A 23,226-nucleotide genomic window follows, 5' to 3' on the forward strand; every position below is an offset into this window, starting at 1 on the left:
TAAGCTCAATAACAGATTCGCTAGGCTTGCGCCGCAGCTTTAATTTGAGATCTAGAGGCCGACAAAATAAAATGCTGAGGTTCGAAAATCTCAATTGAAATCCAAACTCATTTTTGTATAAGACGTTAGATGTAGGTAATTTATTATATTTATTGAACATAATTGTAAGTATTTAAATAATTTATTTGGGGCCAGCAAATGTGTTGTAAATATGGAATAGTATTTAAAATTTAATCAGTATTTTTCAAAGTATAATGTTATCAATTACTTTCACAATAAAAATACCATCTGATGAAACAGTTGTTTTATTTCAAAATGCATTTCCGTTATTCCCGATAGGTAGTTTTAGTCTGAGAATGAATGATCACAAGGCATAAAATTAACCTCTTATGTAGATTTTAAAACAGGTTTAATTTGATGTACGCTAAAATGACAACCATATCTACAAGTTAAATCTGAAAGGCGTCAATCGCCCGAAATGAAGCGGCACAAATTTTTTCGGCGGACTCTCAGTTATATTCAAATACCCTCGTGAACAACAAGTTTTTTCAGCAAAGTCCTAACAACATTATTAATTCACTATGAAGGATATCAGAATAAAACAATTCTGTAAAATTTCTTTTATATTTTTGTTTAGTGTTTTTTTCTTATTTTGTGATGCTAAAACAGCACCTGGTGAGTTTTTGAAAAAAAAATCTTAAATATATTTTAACTATAATCATTTTTAAGAGTAAATATACAACAATATAATAGTACCTATGCATTTACTATAATTTTTAGTTTGGTAAAAAATATATTAGTAATATAATATGAAATAATTACAATACAACGAAGCTAAAATATTTGATTAATAAATATCACAGTAACACATTGAAAAAATTAACATTAGTATTTTATGAAAATTAATATACATATTAATTTCTATAAATTATATTATGAATTAAAAAAGCAAATGAAATTATATGCCATTTTCCAGGCTTGGCTATCAATTTGTTAATTTATTTTAAGAAATAAGAATGCATTTTTAATATTAAACAGCATGAGGCTGTACTTATTTCTATTCTATAAAAAAATATCATAAAAGCAAGAGCAGTGTGTCAAAAATCTCTACAGGCATTTTTTTATAAAGTTTCTATAAAAATGTAGCTAAAATTTAATATTAGTTATTATTTAGAAGATTTGGTTTATAATTAAAACTTTATTTGTGTTTATGGACTGGATAATCGTAATTTTTGTGTATCAGTCATTGATTGAATATACATTAAATTAAATAATATGAAGATTAAGACGTATCCACGTATGTTGTTTCTTTTAGAATTCACTATCACGAAATCTACGGAAAACTTCAAGGAAATAAGAATTCCATTACACCTATGGAATCAGATAGTTTTGACAAACTACATGCCTGCTAAAAAAGCAATCGGCGATGATTTAGATGCGAATTATACGATACCGGAATATCATTTAAATAAAACTCAAAATATAAATGTTCAAATAATAGAAGAAGCAGTCTTACCGCCAATAATTAATGATATCCAAAATATAACCAATCAAAACATAGACGAAGCAATTTTACCGCCAAAAAATGATACCGGTATTCTTTTGGATCCCATCATTCAAAATAACAACGATTTGACTGAGACATATGTGGAAGAAATTTTGCAAACAACGCCCATTAAGAAACCGAGTCATGAAATAGAATTGGAAATACTCTTACCTGGAGTAGATAGCTCGATAGAAGACAATTTAACGCAGATCACCTCGGAAGCGGAGATTGTTGAAACTTTGCCTCAAGAAGAAGTGATTGCCGAGGCTCCAGTGGCTGATGTAGTGGCGGGTGCTCAGGATGCGGTACCTGCACTTCCTGGCGCTCCACCCGGTGGTGCTGCATCCGACCCAGCCGACCCTGCCAATTCTGTATTGGTGCAGACAAGCCGCTCCCCGTGCGTTTGCTTGAATGGAGCTTGCGGCTGCTGCGCTACGATTTTCAGACAAAAAGGATGCGCGAATATTGCATTTTTGCCGGAAGAGTTTTCTTTTGAAATGAAGATGACGATGAATGGAAGGGTGCTCACACAAAGAAAATTACCAAGTTAGTATAACCTTATTTTTCAACCAATATATCCCTTGGTATTTCACTAGATCAAATTATTTATCATCTACTACATAAAGTTTAGCCAAAATTGTATTTGGTGAGTTTTTGGTATGGAGGGACTATTTTTTTTAAAACCATGTTCGATCTTAAGAAGATCATAGGCTTCCATAGAGTGGAGGTTGTTTTAACATTTTTTTTATTGAGAAAGTAATGATATACACTTGCTCAACCTATTAGGTTCATATTCTGGGTACAAAAACATGTAGGTAATTTTTTTCCAGATCCGGGATTCGAACCCGGGTCCCACGACATTATAAGCTGACACGCTACCGCTCAGGTATCGTGAGATTAATGGTGGCTATTAAACAATTTATTTATTCAATGAATAATTAGCAAGACACAAGAATGTAGCATTATTTATGGAACATACATAATTGTGAAATACACCATAAACATACCCGTTGGAAAAAAATAGAAAAAATATTTGTGCCCGAAATCAATATTTTTTCTAATAGGATATCATTATGATTTGTTTTAGAATTATGTAAATTAATGGCTGATTGATTGATTTATTTTTGTGAAGTGAAAGTTTATTTCGCGAAAATATTTTAATAGGTCCTGAAATATTATCGTAACATTTTGGGACCTAGAGTATATTGTTGGCTGCGTTTATTATTCTTGGTATAATCAATGATATCATCACAAATAAAGATTGGTGTATAAAAGTATACTCATAGAGTGAGATTAATTCCAGGAAATAATTCTGCTACTTAGGTACTTTTTTATATTATTGAATAGTTCCTAATAATTTATATTACGAATTTTGTGATACTGTCAGTACCGCTATCTGGGTTGAATTCTTTTTATTTCGTATATTTATTTAATTATTGATGTAGAGGTTTTACGACGACATATTATTATAATATTAAAAAAAACGTAGATTTTTTTAAATAACAGCCACCAATGGTGGGTTTAGAGATTTTGAGGTCATCATAAATTCTGACTTACAACGTAGGTACCTAGTTAAATAAACTATATTTCTGTCCAATTACTAATGAAGATGAGAGTGATTTCACGTAATACTCTTACATTAGTATTTTATTGTTTTGTACAAGTAAGTAGGTATCTATATGTGTGGATATAACATAGGCCTTCACGATGTAGGAATAATTGTGTTATGCTTTGAATAATTTATATGACTGCTTTAAAACTGTTTCGAGACACCATTTTAAATTTTTGATCATCTGACGACTGACAGCTACTCATTATATTAATGTAAATCTTCAACTATTTGATTACAATTTTTGCTTCCAGTCAGCGATCCACCGCCAGTTTGCTTCACTCCTCCTCGCGCACCCTTCCTGGACATTTGTGCGCAGGTGAAGAATGTCCACTTCCGTGATCAGAATGTCCACCTCTGCGTAGACCTCGACGCCGGCGTCGGCGGATTCGATCTTGTCACTTGGAACTTCAACTGCGTCAAGTAAGGATCTTCCATTTGACCAAATTATCACCAACATTGAAAAAAAATCATAAACATCAAAAATAATTCACTAAATATACACGGAACATTGTTAAAAAATCGTTTTATATACAAAAGACAAGTTTTGATACGACGTCATATTAAATAATATTTAATTACAGAGATAAAACATGGACGTTTTCAATTATTTCATTTCACTCTCAATCGGGAGTATCAAATAGGATTTGGTCGGCGTGCCAAAATAAGCCGATTTTTTAAAGTCGTGGCGCGTGCCATTTCTTTTTAGGTGTACATATGATATAATCTAAATCATATTTATTGAATACAAAAAAAAACAATTAAGTACATTGGTAAATATATTGTTTATTGAAGATATAAAAAAAGTATACACATAAATGATGAAAGAAAATAAGGAAATATAAAAACATTTAATAACATACTGATTTATATTTGAGGCTTTTTGTTTCATGTTATTTGAGAGGCTTTTTATATCAGGCTGATTGATTTTTAGCCATATTTAAAAGCATTGAGAAATCAATTATTTTCTTTCGGCACTGTTTTTATTACAATTTCTGTATAATGAGTTTCAACATGGCCCTTAAAAGAAGATGTTCGAAATACAATAATTTTAGAGCATAAGCCACAGCGACTTTTATCTCCATGTGTAATAAAACCAACACGGCACGCGTGCCACGTATTTGCTATCGCTGCTCTAAATCATACTATTATATAATTTATTGGGTCACAATATTAATGCTAGTAATGTAGTTATTATTTTTTGATAGTTTAAAAAATGGGTAAGCTGATATGTACCTATACCCATACTACGTACTAACATATAAAATATAATTTATTTAAAAAAATACTCAAAATTTTACGCAATTTCTTTTAAATTATAAATTGTATTCTATGAAATACTTTTAACAATTTAAAAACTTAAAACTTGAAAATATGTCATATCATACAAGCACATTTTTTGGAAGGAACAAATTTATAAGAAAAGTGTAAGATATTCTGTTCAGAAAATGAGAGTTATCAGCTACATACCTAAAATAATAGAATGATTCATTCGAGTTATCTTAAAAGTATGTTTAGAAAATCTGTAATATCGACTTTATGAAAAAAGCCCTCCCCTCATAGAGACCGCATTTCGCCACTGACTGTGATGATATATTATGACAGATACGTTGAATAAAACTTAAGGTACATATGGAGAACCTAAATATTATATTAAAGTGAAAAAAGATAAAAATTGTTATTAAGATTAGATTCGATTTATTTTTGCCAAAATTCACAATATTATAACAAACAAAACTACACTAAAATCTTTCCACAATAATTGCTGTCAAAACTACAAGTACTTGTAGTCATAAAAAAATTATTCAATCCGAAAATGGAACACAATCAGTTTTTGAGTTATTATATCGCTGACAGATAAAACAAAATTTCACGGTTTGTTTTTCAAGATTTTTATAATTAATCATGATATTTTCCTTTAGGTTTGGTGCCGGAGGAATTCAGACAGGATTGGACCCGGAAAGAGCTACCCCGGCAAACAGGCCAGCTCAACAAGACGGAGGTTTATTTGGACTATTCAGTGATTCAGACGATGTTAGTGATGAAGATGGAGGAGGGTTCTTCGATGATATTTTTTAAATAATATAATATCTTAGAATTTTACTAAGAATTAAAAATAATCTAATAGTAATTTTATTGTAAGTTAAAAAGTAGATGGCTTTTGGGTAAAATATGATAACATCAAAACTGCTATTAATATTTTACTAGAGTTGGAATTTTGAATTGACACAAAAGTTTATTTTTGATGCATAACTAATTATTGACATACATATAAAACAATAAAGATAGTTCATTTCGAAAAAGATAAATGTGAAAAAAACCCCAACTGTCAAAGAGGTGAAGATTGTGGTCGTAGTTAATTGTCATGATTTGCCCAAACGGCATGAAAATAATATACCTATGTTTCGTTTTATAATAAATTATAAATTATTTATTTATTGAATAAAATATTTATTTAAATATTTGCATAAGCATTATAATTTGTTAACCTGTCTCCAAAACCTCAAAATAAAGTTGAATTAATTGAGTAAGTAACGGTTTTCCTAATATAATCACCAACTGAATTCTGTTACTCAGACTAGACAAAATAGTTCTCATTAAAATTATCATAATTTATTCTAAAATATTACTGGTGATATTTATATTATTATGAATCCGACTTTTTGACCCAAAAGTTTGTGAATATAAAATGGATAATGACGAGCACAAACTCAACAACTTAATCATTTATTATTGTAAATGTATCCATAATATATGCATGACCTGTGTTTTTGTTATTTAAACAAAACTAAATTAAATAAAATAATATTGCACGGCTTTCAGTTAATTAGCCGCGTGCTTGATAAGTTAGTTACGATCTTCAAATTACAATATAGGTAATTAAATAATTTATCGAACATACATATTTTGAAAACATTTCTGAGAAAATATATTATAACGAATAGAAATTTTTTATTTTAAAAAAGTAAGACATCCAGCAGGAATCGAACCTGCATCGTAGATGCACATATACCACTATGCTATAGGCGCCATACTTAATTGCGATAAATTTTAACTAATGGCACCTAATTCAAATTCAGTAACTACCGGTGATCAGCTTTTGTATTTTAAATATTACTAACCGACGTCACGGATCACTCCAAGAGTTTTTATTGTAACTTACATGAACTTGAATATAACCAAAAAAAAATATATTTTTTAAAAAACGGTAAATGTTAAAACACGCGCGTTACTATGATCTTACTCCCTACTTCATTTATCGTTTGTCAATTTATGGCTACGGCCGTATGTTGTAGCTTAACCATTGGGAAATGCCAATAAAAATGACGTATTTCAAAAAAATACTACTTTATTCTTAGGTCAATAATTATTATAAAGCAATCATTATTCGTAGGATGTTTATCACATTTGAATGGGCAAAGACATAGCTTATAATCAGTGTCTTTAGAATTATCTTTAAATGTGTTAATCGTGCCCATTTTTTGAATAATAAAATGATTATTCTTGTCAAATTTGGGATCACAAAGATTATAAAATATAATTTTTTATCGTAAATATGTCACTATAATATAATGTAATGTAATAATAATAATGTTGACATAAATTTTACTAATGGTTTTATAAATGCTTTTAAAAATTAATAGATATAAAAAATCTTAACACCACTGTACATGGATGTACTGAAATATGACTATAATCTAAAACATTAGAGCGAGAGGTTTTATTTTATGTAATAAAAATACTTTATGCAGTCATAAATATAAAGGATAATAAGACTTCAAAATTATATAAATAGATTATCTACAACGTTTAAGGAGTGTCCAGGGTTATGCTCTGAAAATACCATAAAAGCTCCATTTGACCTACGCTGAGCATGTGGGCCCTTTTTGCGAATTTTTTATCATGCATAATAATATTAGTTTATATGCACTTTTGTAGAAAATAATTACAATAAGTAAATGAATCATATTATTATTAAGTATTACATATTATGATTTTTTTCCTTCATTAGCTTTAACCATAGTGATAATAAAGTACAGTGACGTCCCAAGACAAAGTGACGACCATAAGCAGGCTTAGAATGTCATCCCTATTAATTGTAAAAATCTAGCTACCTATGTATTTTATTATTTTTGAATATTTTAAACAAAAAAATGAAAAAAAAAAATCTTTTAAAAAATGACATAAGCACACAATATAACTTACTGAAGATTATAGCATTTTCTCGAAAACTACTTTCAAAACACAGTATTTTGAGGCACATAGTTGTCTGATGCGACTTTGATTGGAGAAACCTTTGTAAAAATTTTGAATGTTACAATACAATACAAAAAATAGGATAGGTAGGTTGCAAGGATTTTTTATGCTTTCATAATTTATAAAACTATGATGTCGGGACTTTTTAACAAAGCGACTACATCGCCTGCTTTGGAAACCGCCACTACTCTCAACAGTTCGGGTCGATACCCGGTCAGGACACAATAAATATTTTTATGTGATTTACTCAAAGTCTGAGTATTTATGCTTGTTCAAAATTACTAATAAACACCTTATACGAAAAAGCAAGGATATGGTTATTAATAATTTAAGAAAAATATATTCGTTCCATTATTTGCCACCTTTTATAATCTGCCGCCCCAAAGCAACGCGTGATACCCTGCCAGTCCCCATGTGATGTCACTGATAAGGTAAGATACCATTTCTTCCCGAGTACAATAAGTTAGTAAGTATACTATTTTCTAAGACCGCTATCTCTGACAGTATTTGCTGTCTCGTTAGGTGCTCCTCCCAGTTTTTCTTATTTCCTGTCAAACTATCGAACCTTACACAGAATTTGATATAATTTTTATAGAAAAAAAAATGTAATGGCGTTGTTTTCAGAAGGTTCTTGGATAACATTTCTACATATTTTTGTTTTCAGTAAGTATTATTTTTTTACCGTAAATAATGCTGAAAGAACATTGTATTATTGTAGTATATATTGATGAGAAATAATTATACTTGGTGTATACTTTCGCATGGTACCTATCAAAAATATCTGGAGGAAATCGATTATAAAATGACTGTGGACTGTTATTATTTCAGAAGAGAAAAAAAAACGATAAATTACTTTTGATGTTAAACTGGTTTCTGGTTTCAGTCCACGTTGAAATGGACGCGAAGATTCTTCTTCTGCTCAATTCTCAATCCCCTCTTAACAGAATCTTGCACAGAGCTGCATTCGAAGTAAATACCTAATAAGCAAATATTTTTTAATTCGTATTACATATTTCTTCACTTATTATTTTAAGGAAGATTATTGTAGTATTTATTATAATTAATATAATAATAATTATGTCATCGCCAGCTGATGATGGCCTCCTTTCATTCCATGTACTTTTCTCAAACTCTAGTCACCCTCGCCATGTTTTACCACAAAATTTGTTGAGTTTGTCGATCCACCACGTTTAAGGGCGGTCTTTTGATAGTTTAGTGCCCCTCAGTTGGTGAATTGCATTTATGTGATACCATTAAATTAGGCACGTAAGAATTATCCTGGTCCAGCAGGGTATACGATATAATAGTAGGTAGGTATAATATATAATATTATAAAAACATAAGAGTAGGTGTAACATATGTACTTATAAGATTTTTTTCCCCGACCATGTCCGATCCTAATAGGATCATATGAGCCTCCACAGAGTAGAGGTTTGTATTAACAGATTTTGTTTTTTACGAGAAATGGATGTCAGCCACTTGCTCAACCTATTAGGTCCATACCCTGACTCACACGCAAATTGAAAAACAATATGTGTACTTACCAGATCCAGGATTCGAACCTGGGACCCACGGCGTGATAGTCCAACGCTTAAGCCGCGCGGCCACCGTCGGCGTCAGAGAAATAATAAAATAAAATAATTTTAGTTTGTTTTCTCGAATTGGAAGTAGGTACTGACATTTTATTTGTCTATTAACAATCAATCACACATTTGATAGATTCCAGAAAACTGTATTTTTTTTAATTTATGATACTTCTGAAATGTTACGTAAAGAATGTTAAAAATAAGGGAATCAAAATTTTCTTACACAACTAATATTATAATTATTATTATCGAATTTGGCAATAATAATTAATATCATATAGACAAAGTAGGATTATCAGATTCTAGTGGAAAGGGCAATATGAAATTCTGCCGAAGTCTCAAGCCAGCCCGTCGGTAAGCACACCAGTATCCGCATCTCGATATTAATAACACAACTCGGTTCTCCAATCGTGTCGCATGTGGAGCACAAGTTGAACGGACACCGTTCAGTCGCGTCTCGCGTCGGGTCGACGGTTTGTTGACGTGTCCGATCCGATTCCTCCGCTCATTGTCGACCGGATCCCCGAAACGGTGTCACCAATTTCTTGGAACGCGTGTCGAAAGTGGCGGACGGTGATCTCCGGCCCAGTAGTGTTGATGGAGTGAAATGCGCGCCGCGGCCTGTGTATTGCTCGTCGCGATCAATTATTATTGTATCGTCACCTGGACGATCGCAGGTGAGAGCGGGCCGCAGCTGATTTTTGTGCCGTGTCTTGAATTCGTTTTATTTGTCACTGTCGATAAACAAAGCCGCGCGGCATTTACCGATGTGAAAACTAGGCTATTCAAATTTACATCGCGACATATATTTACGGCTTAATTACAACTTTTAATATTATACCTACATACATAAGCAGAGTTTACGAGACACTTTCACGCACGAATAATATTATAGATTTAACTTTTAAATGGATTTGTAATAGCAGTGTTACTTAAAGTGAAATTATACAAATAATATAAAGTATCTATAATAGTTTTTCCTCCATTTTTGGAAGCATGAAAATAATATATAATCAACACAAAAAAATCATGTAAATAATTTAATATTATTTATACAAAACGATTAGCTTTTTGATAAATAGATGTTTAAGATAATTTAATATTTCTATCTTTTAGATCATCACAATGAGATTGAAACTCGAGAAGACCGACAGTTTCTCATCGAAGATATACCAGAATATGAGATCCTTCCGTTTCCGAGCATCGAGACGAGTCGCAAGGTTGGAGTGAGCAGGAAGAAGAAGAAGCCCAAGCAGACTTCATCGACAACACCAGCACCTGGAGGTACACCGTGTACATGCAACACTGGAATATGCATGTGCTGTACGGGTCCTATCCTCGACCTGTTGCAGCAGAAGGCTTGCGTAAAGGTCGTTTATTCACCCGAAGACTTCTCCTTTGACGTCTCCATGCTTCTCAATAAAAGAGTCATGTACCAGAATAAGGTTTCAGGTAAAGAAATATTTTAAACCTGAGAATTTTAAAACAGTTTATTATTCGCGTTGAGACATTCGAAATATAATAGCAATTGTGAAAAACAACCACCCGAAAATAAACCTCCACACATTTATATTTTCTCAAAGCTTTTTAAAATTAACAACGTTATTCTTTTTTTCATTGTAATTGAAAACTTTAATAAGACAAAATGTGATTTGATCCGCATTCTATTATTAGGCATTACATTAAATTTTGAGCCTTTCGTCATTTTTATAAAGGTGTAACTAAAAAGATTAGAAAACTATAAATGAAAATTGATTTTTTTATACGCCTGTTCCAGATTTTGATATAATATTACCTATGTAGAAATATTAATTTAATGTATGTAATAATTATATTTGTAGGAAAAAATCCGCCACCAGCTTGCATTAGACTGCCACGGATATCGAGTCTAAAAATTTGTGCGAAATTTTCCAACGTCTACTTTGCTGGCAGAAACCTTCACATGTGTCTTGGAATGGAGGGCAGATGGGACTACTACGAGCTCTTCTCCATCTCATTCGACTGCCTAAGGTTAGCGTTTTTTTTTAAAATAGCTATACATCTATAAATTAATTAAAAAAGCTAAAACAATAAAAATAAACACATGGATCTACTGTTGCGGTTAACCAAATATACAGTATTATTATTTAATTTTATTAATATGATTAGCATAATGAATATTTATGACAGAAATAAAGTTACCGTTAACATACTTTGAAGCAGATCAAGCAGTATTTTGAAAATTATTATTATGTTTATAATAATTATAAAAAACATATTTTCTTTTATTTTTTATATGATTTTAGATACAATATGATTTTCTAAAAACAGCGAAATTCTGAGCAGAGTAGGTATAGCACACACAGATTATTATGGGATATTTCAATATACTCTTTCTGACGTATAACGGTTGTTAGCCATTACTCCGAACATTCAGGTTCTTACTTTAGATCAAATGAAAAAATGTATTTTTTTAACAGACGAGTAATTGAAATACGCACTCTGCTAAAAATATATATTTGTTCATTTTATATATAAAACTAACAAAAAATTTTCGTTTTTTTAATATACTTAGTAAGTTTTTTTATGTCATGCATTTAACAAGGATATAATATAAAAATATAGTAAGTGGTATGATTAATTTTGATATTGATTGAATTCCATTGTAGGGCTTGATATCTGTTCTTAAAACATATTAAACACCATAATTGGTTATTTAGTTAATATAGTGCCTATGATAATAATTAATAAAGATTTTTCGTGTCATAAATAGGTATCCATATTAGATTATTTTTAGGTCATAGTCATAGGTACATTTACTAATGGCAACTCTGATAATAGTCGAACCGTCAATATACGTACATAGTCATCGAAAACGAAACATTTTACTAATTTGGTATCTACCTACTACGTTTTCTATTTTTCAGAATGGGATCTGAAGGCGTCGCAATAGTAAAGCCTGAAGACGGAGGCGGTGTACTTCCTGGAGTGGCTGGTGGTGTCGACGCTGTTATAGATTCAGGAGGCGACGATATTGGAGATTACGATGAAAATGTCGTCAGATCGTTTGTTAATGACATGATCAAAAAACAACCGAAAACAATAAAACCGATAGATCATAATTAAAATACATATCGATGATAATTATTTATTTACCAGGATCTTATAAGATACCTAATATATTATTGTTTGAAAATGTTAATCGTATTATTTATTGAAATCATTAAAGTAAACATAAATAAATAAATGAATAAGCCATACTTTTGATATACCTACTTAGTATATTATCTATTTCAGATAGTACCTGCACGTAAAGACGATAACACTAGATAAAAATGTATTCCAAAATTGAATTACTGGAATAAATAAAGCAAAAAGTTATAAAAAAGTTAAATTGAGATAATATAGGGGTTATAATGAATAAATGTTTAAAATTATTGAAAACCAAACAGTGTATAATTATTATTAATGTATCGAAAAAGTCGTATTTATGATACAGGACTCAATATATTCAGTCAGCTATTTTATACCAATTTCCGTTCATTTCATTATTATCTAAAAAAAACTCACATTCTTGCCTGGTTTTATTTTATTTTTCCTAGCCACATGAATTCTTGTAGCACATTGAACCTTTTAGCTTACAGTATTTTGATGAATGTCTAATTCAATAATAGTGCTGGGTACCTAGATAAATACAACATAAAATGTGTATTACGGTTTGGATTTACGATGAACCATCTGGAATCATAGAGTATGGAAGTAACTCAATATTATTATAGTTATTCGCCATTGCTCAACCCATTGGGTCTATAACGTGAGCCTAAAGTTACATTATAATAACAGCCCACGGAATTTGGAGACAAGCATGCAAACCTTTTCTCTATTAGAATTTTATTATATTATAAGAATTCAATTAATGAACAGATTTTTTAATTAGTGTTCGTTGGGTGTGGGTTTGAATCTCGTATCTGATAAAATGTGTTTTTTATATAAAAGATGCGATACGATGGATTCGATAAATCATTCACCATTCCTCGTCAAAAATCTTCAATAACGTCGTAGCTTTGCTTGAAATGGTATTGTATTAATTTACTATTACATATTATTTAATGGAGACAGACAAAGGTTAAATGAAATTTATAGGATCTTTGAACAGAATTAATGATAAATGATAGAGTATGATGAATAATTGTTATACCATTATCTATTAAGTTTAGTGGTCTACGCAGCGTAGAGGTTTGTAGACTTTTGTAATTATTATAGTAAGTGTAGAAAAACATTTATTTATTCATATAGTAGTAAATTATGCGATATTCAAATGCTATTTTAATAGAAAATGACGTGTATAGAGTCCAAATAAAATTCCATATAAAGTCTTGGTTTATAATGAAATAATAAGTTATAATATATAATATATTGGTATATAAATAGGTACCTACTGTTTAGTTTTGTGAGAGAAATAATAGTGTTTAGTTTCTCTTCAAAGTCACGTCTTATTCTCGCTCCCTAAAATCTCATAATGGGCAGAACGTGTGATAAAAACATACCACATTAGTTTTGAACTGTTTAGCTCATGAATACATAATATATATTATATAGCCTATTAAGATTACAGTATATTAGTCAAACGCTTCCCAGTGAAAGGAAGTACCCACTAAAAAAACAAAGCCATTTAAATTGTACTTTTGTTTCTTTCACGTTTATATATTCTTGTCTCTAACATGTTTACACTTAGAAAACATATTTTTGACGTCTTAAGACGTTTAGTAATAATCAACAGGAAAACCAAAAATAAAGAAAAGTGTGAGTAAAAAATTGACACCTTCTTAAAAGAAGTTAAATTATTTTATCGGATAAAATGATCTCAATATGATTATATAATTTATCCTGTAGTTTATTTATTGGCCAATAAAATATTATTTATGGTAGATGTTTATTATATTAGATGATTAAATTAAATAAAGTGAAAACATATTATGCTTTGATGCATGACAGTGATGATAAAAGAGAAAGTAGATATCTTGGAAAAGCCTCATAATCATAGATACTATAAGGAAAATCCTGTAAACAATTGTTAACCAAATGGGATCTTAATAATAACTTTTTATCTTTCTAAAGATTCTCCGGTGTTCAGCATTGAATAAAATTTAATTAAGAATAATAATAGCCGGGCTTGGATAAAATAAAGATAAAATTTTTATAGCCCAGGACCAGAAAAATAAATTATTGCCAAGGGGAAAAGTATTTTACATACTGCCACAGATTAAAACCACACAACCCAAACAACATCCATCATGTTTAATGTGATCAAATTTAGTCAATTTTAATTAAGTAATTTTTCATAGGAAAGCAAAATTATTAAATCAATATTTAAGAAAAATAAATAGTCACGTTTTTAAATCCAGACTAGGATTTCTTTAAAGTTAAATTCTGTTCTGAATTTGTTTTTCTAAAAATGTTTTTTGCATCCTGTTTTAAATAGAATTATTAAACAATATATTAATTTAATTTATGAAACGAAATTATGGTGAAACCCTAAATATAAAATTGAAAAAACTGTTATTTTTGTTAATACTAATAATGTTTATTTTATGTTGGCCTTTTAGTGTTAAAGAGAAGATTGGAGTTTAAATTTAAGTCATAAAAAGTAATAAGTTATTATAAGCACATGATATCAGTAAAAAAAAATGTGGACAGTGCCACAGATAATTAGATAAAATTTGTGAAATTTTTGATCACAAATAATATTCTACGTAAATATTATAAGTATCTCAAGAATATAATCAACCAATAAATTGGATCTGGAAATGTCAGTGAAGGTTTTTCTTGAGTCGCAAGTTCCGTATTTTACGCAAATGGATTAAAATATGTAGGTAATAAAACTAACGTATTTTTTAAACGTCTGTGGGCTTATTTTCAATCTTAGAGATGTTGAAACTAGTCACTCCACCATGCTAACTATGATTTCAATATATATTATATATGGACGTAAAAATAACAGAAAGCTTTCGGAAGCATGTGGCAAGTTTATAAAAAGCTGTTGGTACCTATTTTTTTTCTTTTTTTGAAGTAATACTTCTTTTGGCGCGTTTGGGAAAACAGATCAGGGTGTGTTTTGACGTGTGACGAAGTTGCGCGCGCCGATGCAACACATAATTTATTATTATGATTATATTCATTTCGGTCTCAAGGGTACATACGCATGCGCATAGTGTCATTTAGTTAGCCGTTAAATACAACCAAGTAAACAGCACGTGTTGTAAACATAACCAATATTATGTCATCATAAATAATTTATATGTTTATAAACAAATTTCTGGAGACTAACATTCTACACTGTTAATTTATATTCATAAAACTTTATTTATATTGGAGTGTGAATTTATTTTTCATTGTAAAGATTGTGTATTTATTTATTTATATAAATATACATGTATTTGATTTTTCATTAATTCACCATGGGCACTTCTGAATCGATTATAACCGCTGTATGGAAAAGATGAGTTTTGGTCCAATACAATAATTAAATTACAATTATCATGTGCTATATGAGACACATATGAATCGCGTATGTTTTCATCAACCTAATCCACTGTAATATTAATAGACTCAGGTAATGGCTTTTTTGTTTTGTTACGCCAAAGAAGTATAACTTCTAATCCGTTTATATATGTTTGGAACCGGAACGCGAACCTACGCAATGGATTGTATACGTGTCCACACCGGATTGTAGCTATTGCCATTAAAAAAACAACCAGTATATTGTAATAATTTGAATTGTATAAAGTAAATTTTAAAAAGGTTCCTACCATCTTTTTTGTAATTCGGTACCTATCTAGGGAAATTAAACAATTTTCGGTACTGCGGTTAAAGCGGATACAGCGGAAAACGCATTTTGAAAATAGCCGATAAACTGGATTATTTGTTAGTTTGGGTTAGTTTAGGTTAGGTTAGGTTAACCTAACAAATAATCCAGTTTATCCGCTATTTTCAAAATGCGTTTTCCGCTGTATCCGCTTTAACCGAACAGTACCCAATTTTCTAATGTATTTAGAGAAAAATGAATCTTTATCAAAAGAAAATTGTTGCTTTAATATACGTACTTAATATAGTTTTACAATTTTAATTTCGGTTCACCTTGTAAGCGCGGGCTCATACTCGTTGGCGGACTCAAAGTACCTGTAAATTCTTCCCTGCAGACTGCCTTTATATGTGTTACACTTTTTACTGATTTTTCCAGAAGTAGAATAATTATACTAGTGGCCATGTTTCCTACGGCACTGACGATGCACATTGCAGGCATGTAGGAGTATTATAATAATTATACATGGCATGGCATCTTACTTTCGGTTTCCTTCGCACAAGTGAGCTGAAAAATCAGTTGACAGTGACTCTCTGCCTCATCCACATATTATTATATAAATTCCCTGCAGTTTGTCCAAAGGTGGAAGTGTTTGTTTTACTTACCAGACGACACAATCATATAATATAAATTCAACGATACTTAGAAATGATCCAAAATATTAGATTTTACACGAGTGTTCTATTGTTAGTATCGTCAATAAGAATAATTGACGGTGTTCAATATGGTAAGATTTGAATTTATTTTTGATATAATATAATACTTATGCACATATATATTTATTTTTAAAATACCCACCAACCTCTACATTAGTCACCCATTTCAATAAAACAAATTTGAGTGAATTATATCAGCACTTATTCAAATAATATTTGAGTTATAACTTACTGCATTATATTTTCTGGATTGTAATGTGAAGCTTTTTTTATTTCGACGGAATACATTATGAATGTATTCATGAAAATATATTACGATCACTGAGCCCAATTATGAGGAAGTTTAGGTATTTTAAATAATTGTTAGTTATTGTAAACAATAGTACAAAATACACATTTTTTCAGGTGATGAAACTGATGTTGGCTTTTCAACGAGAGCCGTTAAAGAACTAGGAAAATACATTTGGCGGCGAGCAATTGTATACGAGGATGCATCCGAGCTGTCTGTATATTACAACTTGAAGGACAATCAGGTTACTTTAATAATAATTATATTTTTAAAAGGTTTGTCGGTATCTCTTCAGCCTCCGAAACGTTTCCGCTTCGGCCCGGAACCCTTTTGAATTCTTCGGTTCTGTCAGACGCGTTCCGCAAACGGAAGACCTGTCTAGAAAAACCTTTAAAATTACTTAAATTATTATTGTTCATTATATTATTGGATTTAGCACTGTTGAACCCATTTTTTAATAAGTATTGTATATTATGTATCTCTCAAAACTGAATATTTAATAAATTGTATAACTGCATCGCACATACGTACGAATTTTGGACTATAGCGCTCAACCATTATATTAATTTATGGTAATGAAAAATTAACGAAGTTTTGTATATATTTTTCAATCCTATAATCATAAGAAAATTAGGTAGATTAACGGTTACATATTTTAAATGTATAAACTAACAGACCCCGTACACTGTTTTCTTCTGCAGTCTTAGGTTTGAATCCCACATCTTACCAATTTACGTAGGTATTGCTTTTTTAAACGTGCGTTTGGATCTAAAGCGTCCATCCAAAAATCTCTTATAGGATGTTTTGCCCTGCAAACGCGCACAGTTTAACATAAATGAAAATCGAAATTCTTGCATTATTTTAGCTTAAAAACATGAATGATTACGAATTGGAAATCGGTGTTCAGTAGGTACTTACACGATTATTAAAGGTATTTGCCTCATATAAAAAACTAATTCCATGTCACTATGTAAACAATAATAATAATAATATTTTTTTTGTTTTGTATCATGTGCGCGTCGATTTATTTTTCAACTGATTTTTGTATGACAAACTTCAACGGTAGGGCAAGCACAAAACCTTAAACAATAAAAAATATTTTAAGTTAATTTTAAAATTCTACTTTAATTGAATCATTTACATTGATGACAGCTGTTTCGGGCTATAAACTCATCTTCGAAACAGTGGACTATAACTGAATTTGAAGATTGGATAACCGTGTAAGCCCCGGGTCAATTAATAAAAAAAATATGCATTTGATGTTGCACATTGCTCTATTTTATCTGATGATTATTACAGACTATTCATGATATGATGCCTCGTCCGTGGTACCGTCCTGGACAGACCTTGCGACTTCCATTTATTGGAGAAGCGTGCGCATGCTCAGATCTGCAGTGTGGGTGCTGTGCCGGAATCAAAATAAACCAATTCAATATTAATAGAAAAGGTCGGTATATATACAATTGATGCTGATTTTATCATAGGTAATCGACCACAAATGCATAGATTCAGATATCAAGCAGTAGCAGTTGTTGATACGTGGATGCCCAAGGAACTGGCAGATTTAGATGTACGTATGAGAAATCGCTCGTGAGATAAACCGCCATTGGGTGTTAAAGTACATCAAAATAGTAGTTTGTGTTAGATACCAGATTTTATTTTCAAATCTTAGATTGAATTTTACACTCAGTTTGTAAATATTTTTTTATTATGTTCTATCTTAAGAAGTTCATATTGGCCTATGCCACTGAGCATGGGCATTCAATATAATAATAAATTAAAAAATATATATTATCGGTAATAAAAATACAGCCAGCTGGTATTTAGGTACCAAGTGAATTAAAATTGTTTAAAATATTCCGTGTGTCAATGAAGTGTAGGTATAATGTTAAGATACCTAAATTCACTGTTTAGAGTAGGTATTTAGATATTATGAGATTGATTCGGTTATAATATAATAGACATATTTTCACAATTTTCAGCTTGTGCAAACATGACGTATGATCCATCTATGTTTGCGATAAATTTAGATGTCAGCATGGACGGTGTGAATGTCTTACACCAACCATTATCAGGTAAGGATATTGTTTTTTTAGGCTTATGTTGTATAATTATTATAATATACCTACTCATATACGATTTATGCGTGTAGCGATTTTGATTTTTGATATTAATAAAATCAGGGCTTCGAATCGTTATTTTTTTCATTTCGGGTTTCGTTACAGTTCAAGTAAAAAAATAAAATATATTGGTTCGGTTCCAGTTTTCGTACCGAAAAAATAATGGTTTTTCCGGTTTTCGGCTAAGCTCCGAGTGATTCATTTTAAAATATTTTCTACCATACTTTAAAACAGTTTTTGGTACTTGTGTGATATCCCGGCGCCACAATCCAAAACCAATGATAATGCTCCACTGTACACGATCGTGAATGCTTTCTTTGCGCCCTGAATTTACACACATAAAATACAATAACAACTATAAAACTGATTGAAATTCTTGACAGAAACGTTATTGATCGATTATCTGCTACACAATAATGCAATTCTTAATCCCATTAAATTTTATTTCTGGTCATAAACAGAATAAAATATTATGTTTCACGAAATAGGAATATAAATTATAATTATAATGATGTCAGTGGGTAAAATGCCGCTCTTGGGTAGGGTTACAATGCTTCCTTTGTCGATTTAGAAGCGTCATATTTTTAATCCACATTAACCCATAGCTTACGGGCCGCACAAAATTGTGTTTTTGCTAATTACTTTTCAAATGCAAATTAACACGTTAATTACAAAATTAATTAAAAGGGCCCGTAAGCATTGTGTTTAAAGGCGTGCGTAAATATTTTCAAGTTGTTAGTGATTAAAATAATCAGTTAAATTACAAATATGAAATATACCAAAATATCTAGTAGATTTTTTGAATTAAAACAAAAATATATAAATACAAAAGTATATTGAAAAAAATATCAGTAGATCTACTGAAATTTCAGTAGAAAATGCAACGCTGGTGGGGAGTAAGATTGTGTTAACGAGCGTGTTTGAACATGTAGCGAACCTAAAAAAAATATCGTTTTTTTCGGTTCGGTTCCGGTTTTTGTTTCGAAAAAATAACGTTTTTTCGGTTTTCGGTTCAGTTCCAGTTCGAAGCCCATATAATAACATACTATGTACTATGTAGGTACATTATGTATATAGTATTTTTTCTCCAATCAAAAATTCATTTTCACACATTATTTACAATATTCAGATTGCAGAATCAAATCAAAATGAATAGGTAGGGTACATAATACCTACTAGCTAAAATAACTTAAATATTTGTTTTTATTTTTCAGCTAAAAATCCCCCGCCTTTATGCATCCCAGTTCCGATCGCAGGAATTCCTGGAATAGACTTCTGCATAAAACTTTTTGATATCTCCACTCAGGACAGAAATCTACATGTTTGCATAGATTTTGAAACACGGATAGCTTCAGCTCCGGTTCTGGTAATTTCTTGTTCATTTATTTATTTTCACAAAATAATTGTGAGAAAAAAACATTAAAATCTCGTATAATTCGACATAATATTATCCCTGGTCATATCATATTTAATGGTCAGGATGAAGGCGAATTACAAACAATCAACGACTTTTTTTATTTTTTCCGTTTTTTAATTTCAAATATTGGTACGCGTCCAAAATAATTATTAGGTAAGTATGTTATATTAAGGGAGAGGCTTCTACCTACCAGATGCACCTAGCGAAAAACTACGAAGCTTGCAATTTGAGACATATTTTTGATAATAAAAAGGATTTCAAGTTATACACATTTATATTTTTATAAAATTTATATATATATATAATATTTATATATAAAAATATTTTTTTAAATATATATAAAAAAATATTAAAACTATGAATTATTGAAAAATCTGTATGAGAAAAAATTGAAAACTTAATAAACTAAATGTTAATAATAAATATGACCATAAAATATAAAGTAATATAACGTAACTGTGTACCTACGTAAATATGCAACAAATTCACATTTTTTTTACAATTATTGTGCGTTTATCTTTGACTTAAATAAAAAATAATTTTCTTTTTAATGTTTTCAGATACATATTTATTAATTACTACAGTTGAAACTAAAAATTATCATAAACTTCTCTTAAATTGCAAGCTTCGTATTTTTCCGCTAGGTGCCTCTGGTAGGTAGATGCCTCCCCCTTAAGGTAATGAATGCTCCACCTACAAGAGGCACCTAGCAGAAAAATACGAAGCTTGCCATTTAAGTTAATTTATTGATATCAATTACATTTTGTTATTTTAAAAGTGTTTTAGTTAAAACGGTACTTCAGTGAAACGGCAAATAATTTTCAACTATAGGTGCGACGACATTTCGGACTGGCTAGCAATCGGAGAGCGAAAGTCGAGCTGTGAACACGTCAATTTGTTTCGTGATGGCGACGGGGGTATTAATTCTTAAATCGTGTAAAGATGACTAAGAAACGTTACCCATTTACTTGAAAAAGAATACATGTCAATGAATATATTATTATTGTTACGAATAGAACAATAAACAGAACATTAAATGGACGCATGCTGGATTTATATGACAAATTATATTTCGTTCGGCGCGCGTCATTTACACAATCCGCGCATCGCCTAGTTACGATCTTTTTAGACCGTGCCCCAGCTGAGGTATAGTCTTAATCAATAGGTCTTAAAACATTTCAACAAACATATTGTTTATAATATTTAATACTTTTGAAATATTTTATCAAAGATAAACTTACAATTTAATAAAAACGTTATAAATAATTGTGAATTCGTTAGGGGATCCTACCTTATTATTAGATATATTATTTTATTGTTATTTTTATCATTAAAATTTAGTTTATTAAGTTTTATCCAATACATAGAAAATATTTTAGAATAGTTCACAGTTTGAAAGTATTTTATATTTTTATTAAAAAAATAAATGTGTATTTAGGTATGACGTAAAATTATTTCTCTTTATATCGAATCTGATTTCGGTATGGATAAAATATTAAAGATCATAAGCTCATAAGCAGACTCAAAATACCAACCCCTAGGTACCCTTTTATAGTCTAAATTTTCATAAATAAATTACCTACTTGACAGGAAATGCTGAAAAATATCTTCATGAAATCTACTTGCAAAGGTTGTCATAGATTCGTTTTTTTAATTTACCACCCCTAAAATGTAACGCTTTCTAAGTAGTGCATTTCTTGTCTGCATACCCATCCATAATATTATAGATATTTTTATATTCCCCAGGTCCTTCACTTCGATTGCGTAAAAATGGGGGCAGATGGTGTGTCCCTTCAAAAACCTAGCCAAGGTGACACTCAGCAAGTGGTTCTTCCGACCGAAGTTCCCGACCAGGAAGAAATTGTAACATCTCCCCAGACCGGAGTCGATATTTTTGACGAAGTTACTGAAATTAAAAAGGACTTCAGCACGAGGAGTCCGTTACTTGCTGCTCAAACTAATAATGAAATATAAAGAAATCCTGTCTAGCTTAGTGTTATAACTGGAATACCATATATCTATAATAAATTATTGTTTCTAGAAATCTAACTTTGTACCTACTATACTTTTGCATTAATATACCTACTTACTACTCACTGACTGCACAACTTTCGTCCTTGTCCTGACGTCGTCCACCCATCTCTTCTGGAGGCTGTCCAGGCGCCGAGTGCTTATGATGCCTTTTTTAAAAACCTTAGCCCAGTCGCACATTGAAAATAGTTTCGACTTGGATATTGTCATACATCAAAACTTAGCGCATTATTGCACCTTTATTTTATGCGCATAGGCGAGGCCTGGCCGGGGACGGTGACATCACGCAGCTAGCCAAAATAAATAAAAAAAATCAGCTCCAGCACCAGCTGTGCTGGTGCGACATTTTGATATTATACCCGCGACCCTGTCGCGTGAAATTTGTTGCTTGCGACACCAGCTGTTTTTTTCAAACTAAAATGTCGCATTCAAGCTGTGTGCGGATTTGCATTAAATCATATTATTACATTATGTTTTGTGAATACCAAAAAATCATATCGTCATATTCGACGTGTTGCAGTCGGACGACTTTAGATATGCGATGCGGCTTATGGAGAGCTCTAGATCCATCGTACCTAAAAGCGACACCGGCCCATCGGAGCCTTTGCGCTATCAATATTATATTAATTATAGTGGACTTAAACTTCTCGTAGAGCTCAGAGTTAGTAAGAGTGTAGTGTGTACTACCATGGTACCTACTACAATTAGTTTTATTTAACCAAGCATTCTTTTCCATACCTACCTATTTGGATAGCCTTTTATTCTTTCTCCGTCGGGTTTCAGGTTTCAAATCCAAACAGAACTATCGGTACCCTGTCAGGGCCGCCAAATCCATATGAGCGAAATATGCATTGCACGAAGGCTGCCGAATTAA

At 31.0% G+C, this 23,226-nt stretch overlaps 3 protein-coding genes across 3 annotated transcripts; all 3 read left to right on the forward strand.

Annotated features, from left to right (window-relative positions):
* Window positions 1-1,401: 1,401 nt before the first annotated feature.
* LOC147071965 (uncharacterized) lies at window positions 1,402-5,234 on the forward strand. Its single transcript, XM_085946522.1, has 3 exons — window positions 1,402-2,092; window positions 3,410-3,578; window positions 5,078-5,234. Exons 1-3 carry the CDS (start codon window positions 1,402-1,404, stop codon window positions 5,232-5,234), a joined length of 1,017 nt encoding a protein of 338 aa, XP_085802648.1.
* Window positions 5,235-9,399: 4,165 nt separating this feature from the next.
* LOC147071966 (uncharacterized) lies at window positions 9,400-12,417 on the forward strand. Its single transcript, XM_085946757.1, has 4 exons — window positions 9,400-9,675; window positions 10,115-10,450; window positions 10,840-11,008; window positions 11,905-12,417. Exons 1-4 carry the CDS (start codon window positions 9,606-9,608, stop codon window positions 12,101-12,103), a joined length of 774 nt encoding a protein of 257 aa, XP_085802883.1. The 5' UTR covers window positions 9,400-9,605; the 3' UTR covers window positions 12,104-12,417.
* Window positions 12,418-16,304: 3,887 nt separating this feature from the next.
* On the forward strand, window positions 16,305-22,295 carry LOC147071967 (uncharacterized). The gene is made up of 6 exons (XM_085946526.1): window positions 16,305-16,341; window positions 16,901-17,028; window positions 18,084-18,231; window positions 18,767-18,859; window positions 20,119-20,270; window positions 22,068-22,295. The coding sequence occupies exons 1-6, from the start codon at window positions 16,305-16,307 to the stop codon at window positions 22,293-22,295; spliced, it is 786 nt and encodes a 261-aa protein (XP_085802652.1).
* The last annotated feature ends 931 nt before the right edge of the window (window positions 22,296-23,226 follow it).

The sequence above is a fragment of the Rhyacophila brunnea genome, unplaced genomic scaffold, assembly GCF_057557595.1.
Source record: "Rhyacophila brunnea isolate RB1 unplaced genomic scaffold, BYU_Rbru_1.0 scaffold_2, whole genome shotgun sequence".
In the NCBI taxonomy this organism is placed as follows: domain Eukaryota; kingdom Metazoa; phylum Arthropoda; class Insecta; order Trichoptera; family Rhyacophilidae; genus Rhyacophila; species Rhyacophila brunnea.

Bases quoted from the DNA above. Each gene is read 5' to 3' on its own strand.
- LOC147071966 (XM_085946757.1), top strand. From the start codon at position 9,606: ATGCGCGCCGCGGCCTGTGTATTGCTCGTCGCGATCAATTATTATTGT. The intron at 9,676-10,114 runs GTGAGAGCGGGC...TCTATCTTTTAG, and splicing joins CGTCACCTGGACGATCGCAG to ATCATCACAATGAGATTGAA. The intron at 11,009-11,904 runs GTTAGCGTTTTT...TCTATTTTTCAG, and splicing joins ATCTCATTCGACTGCCTAAG to AATGGGATCTGAAGGCGTCG.
- LOC147071967 (XM_085946526.1), top strand. From the start codon at position 16,305: ATGGCATGGCATCTTACTTTCGGTTTCCTTCGCACAA. The intron at 18,860-20,118 runs GTAAGGATATTG...TTTATTTTTCAG, and splicing joins CTTACACCAACCATTATCAG to CTAAAAATCCCCCGCCTTTA. The intron at 20,271-22,067 runs GTAATTTCTTGT...TATATTCCCCAG, and splicing joins TAGCTTCAGCTCCGGTTCTG to GTCCTTCACTTCGATTGCGT.
- LOC147071965 (XM_085946522.1), top strand. From the start codon at position 1,402: ATGCCTGCTAAAAAAGCAATCGGCGATGATTTAGATGCGAATTATACG. The intron at 2,093-3,409 runs GTTAGTATAACC...TTTTGCTTCCAG, and splicing joins CACACAAAGAAAATTACCAA to TCAGCGATCCACCGCCAGTT. The intron at 3,579-5,077 runs GTAAGGATCTTC...ATTTTCCTTTAG, and splicing joins TGGAACTTCAACTGCGTCAA to GTTTGGTGCCGGAGGAATTC.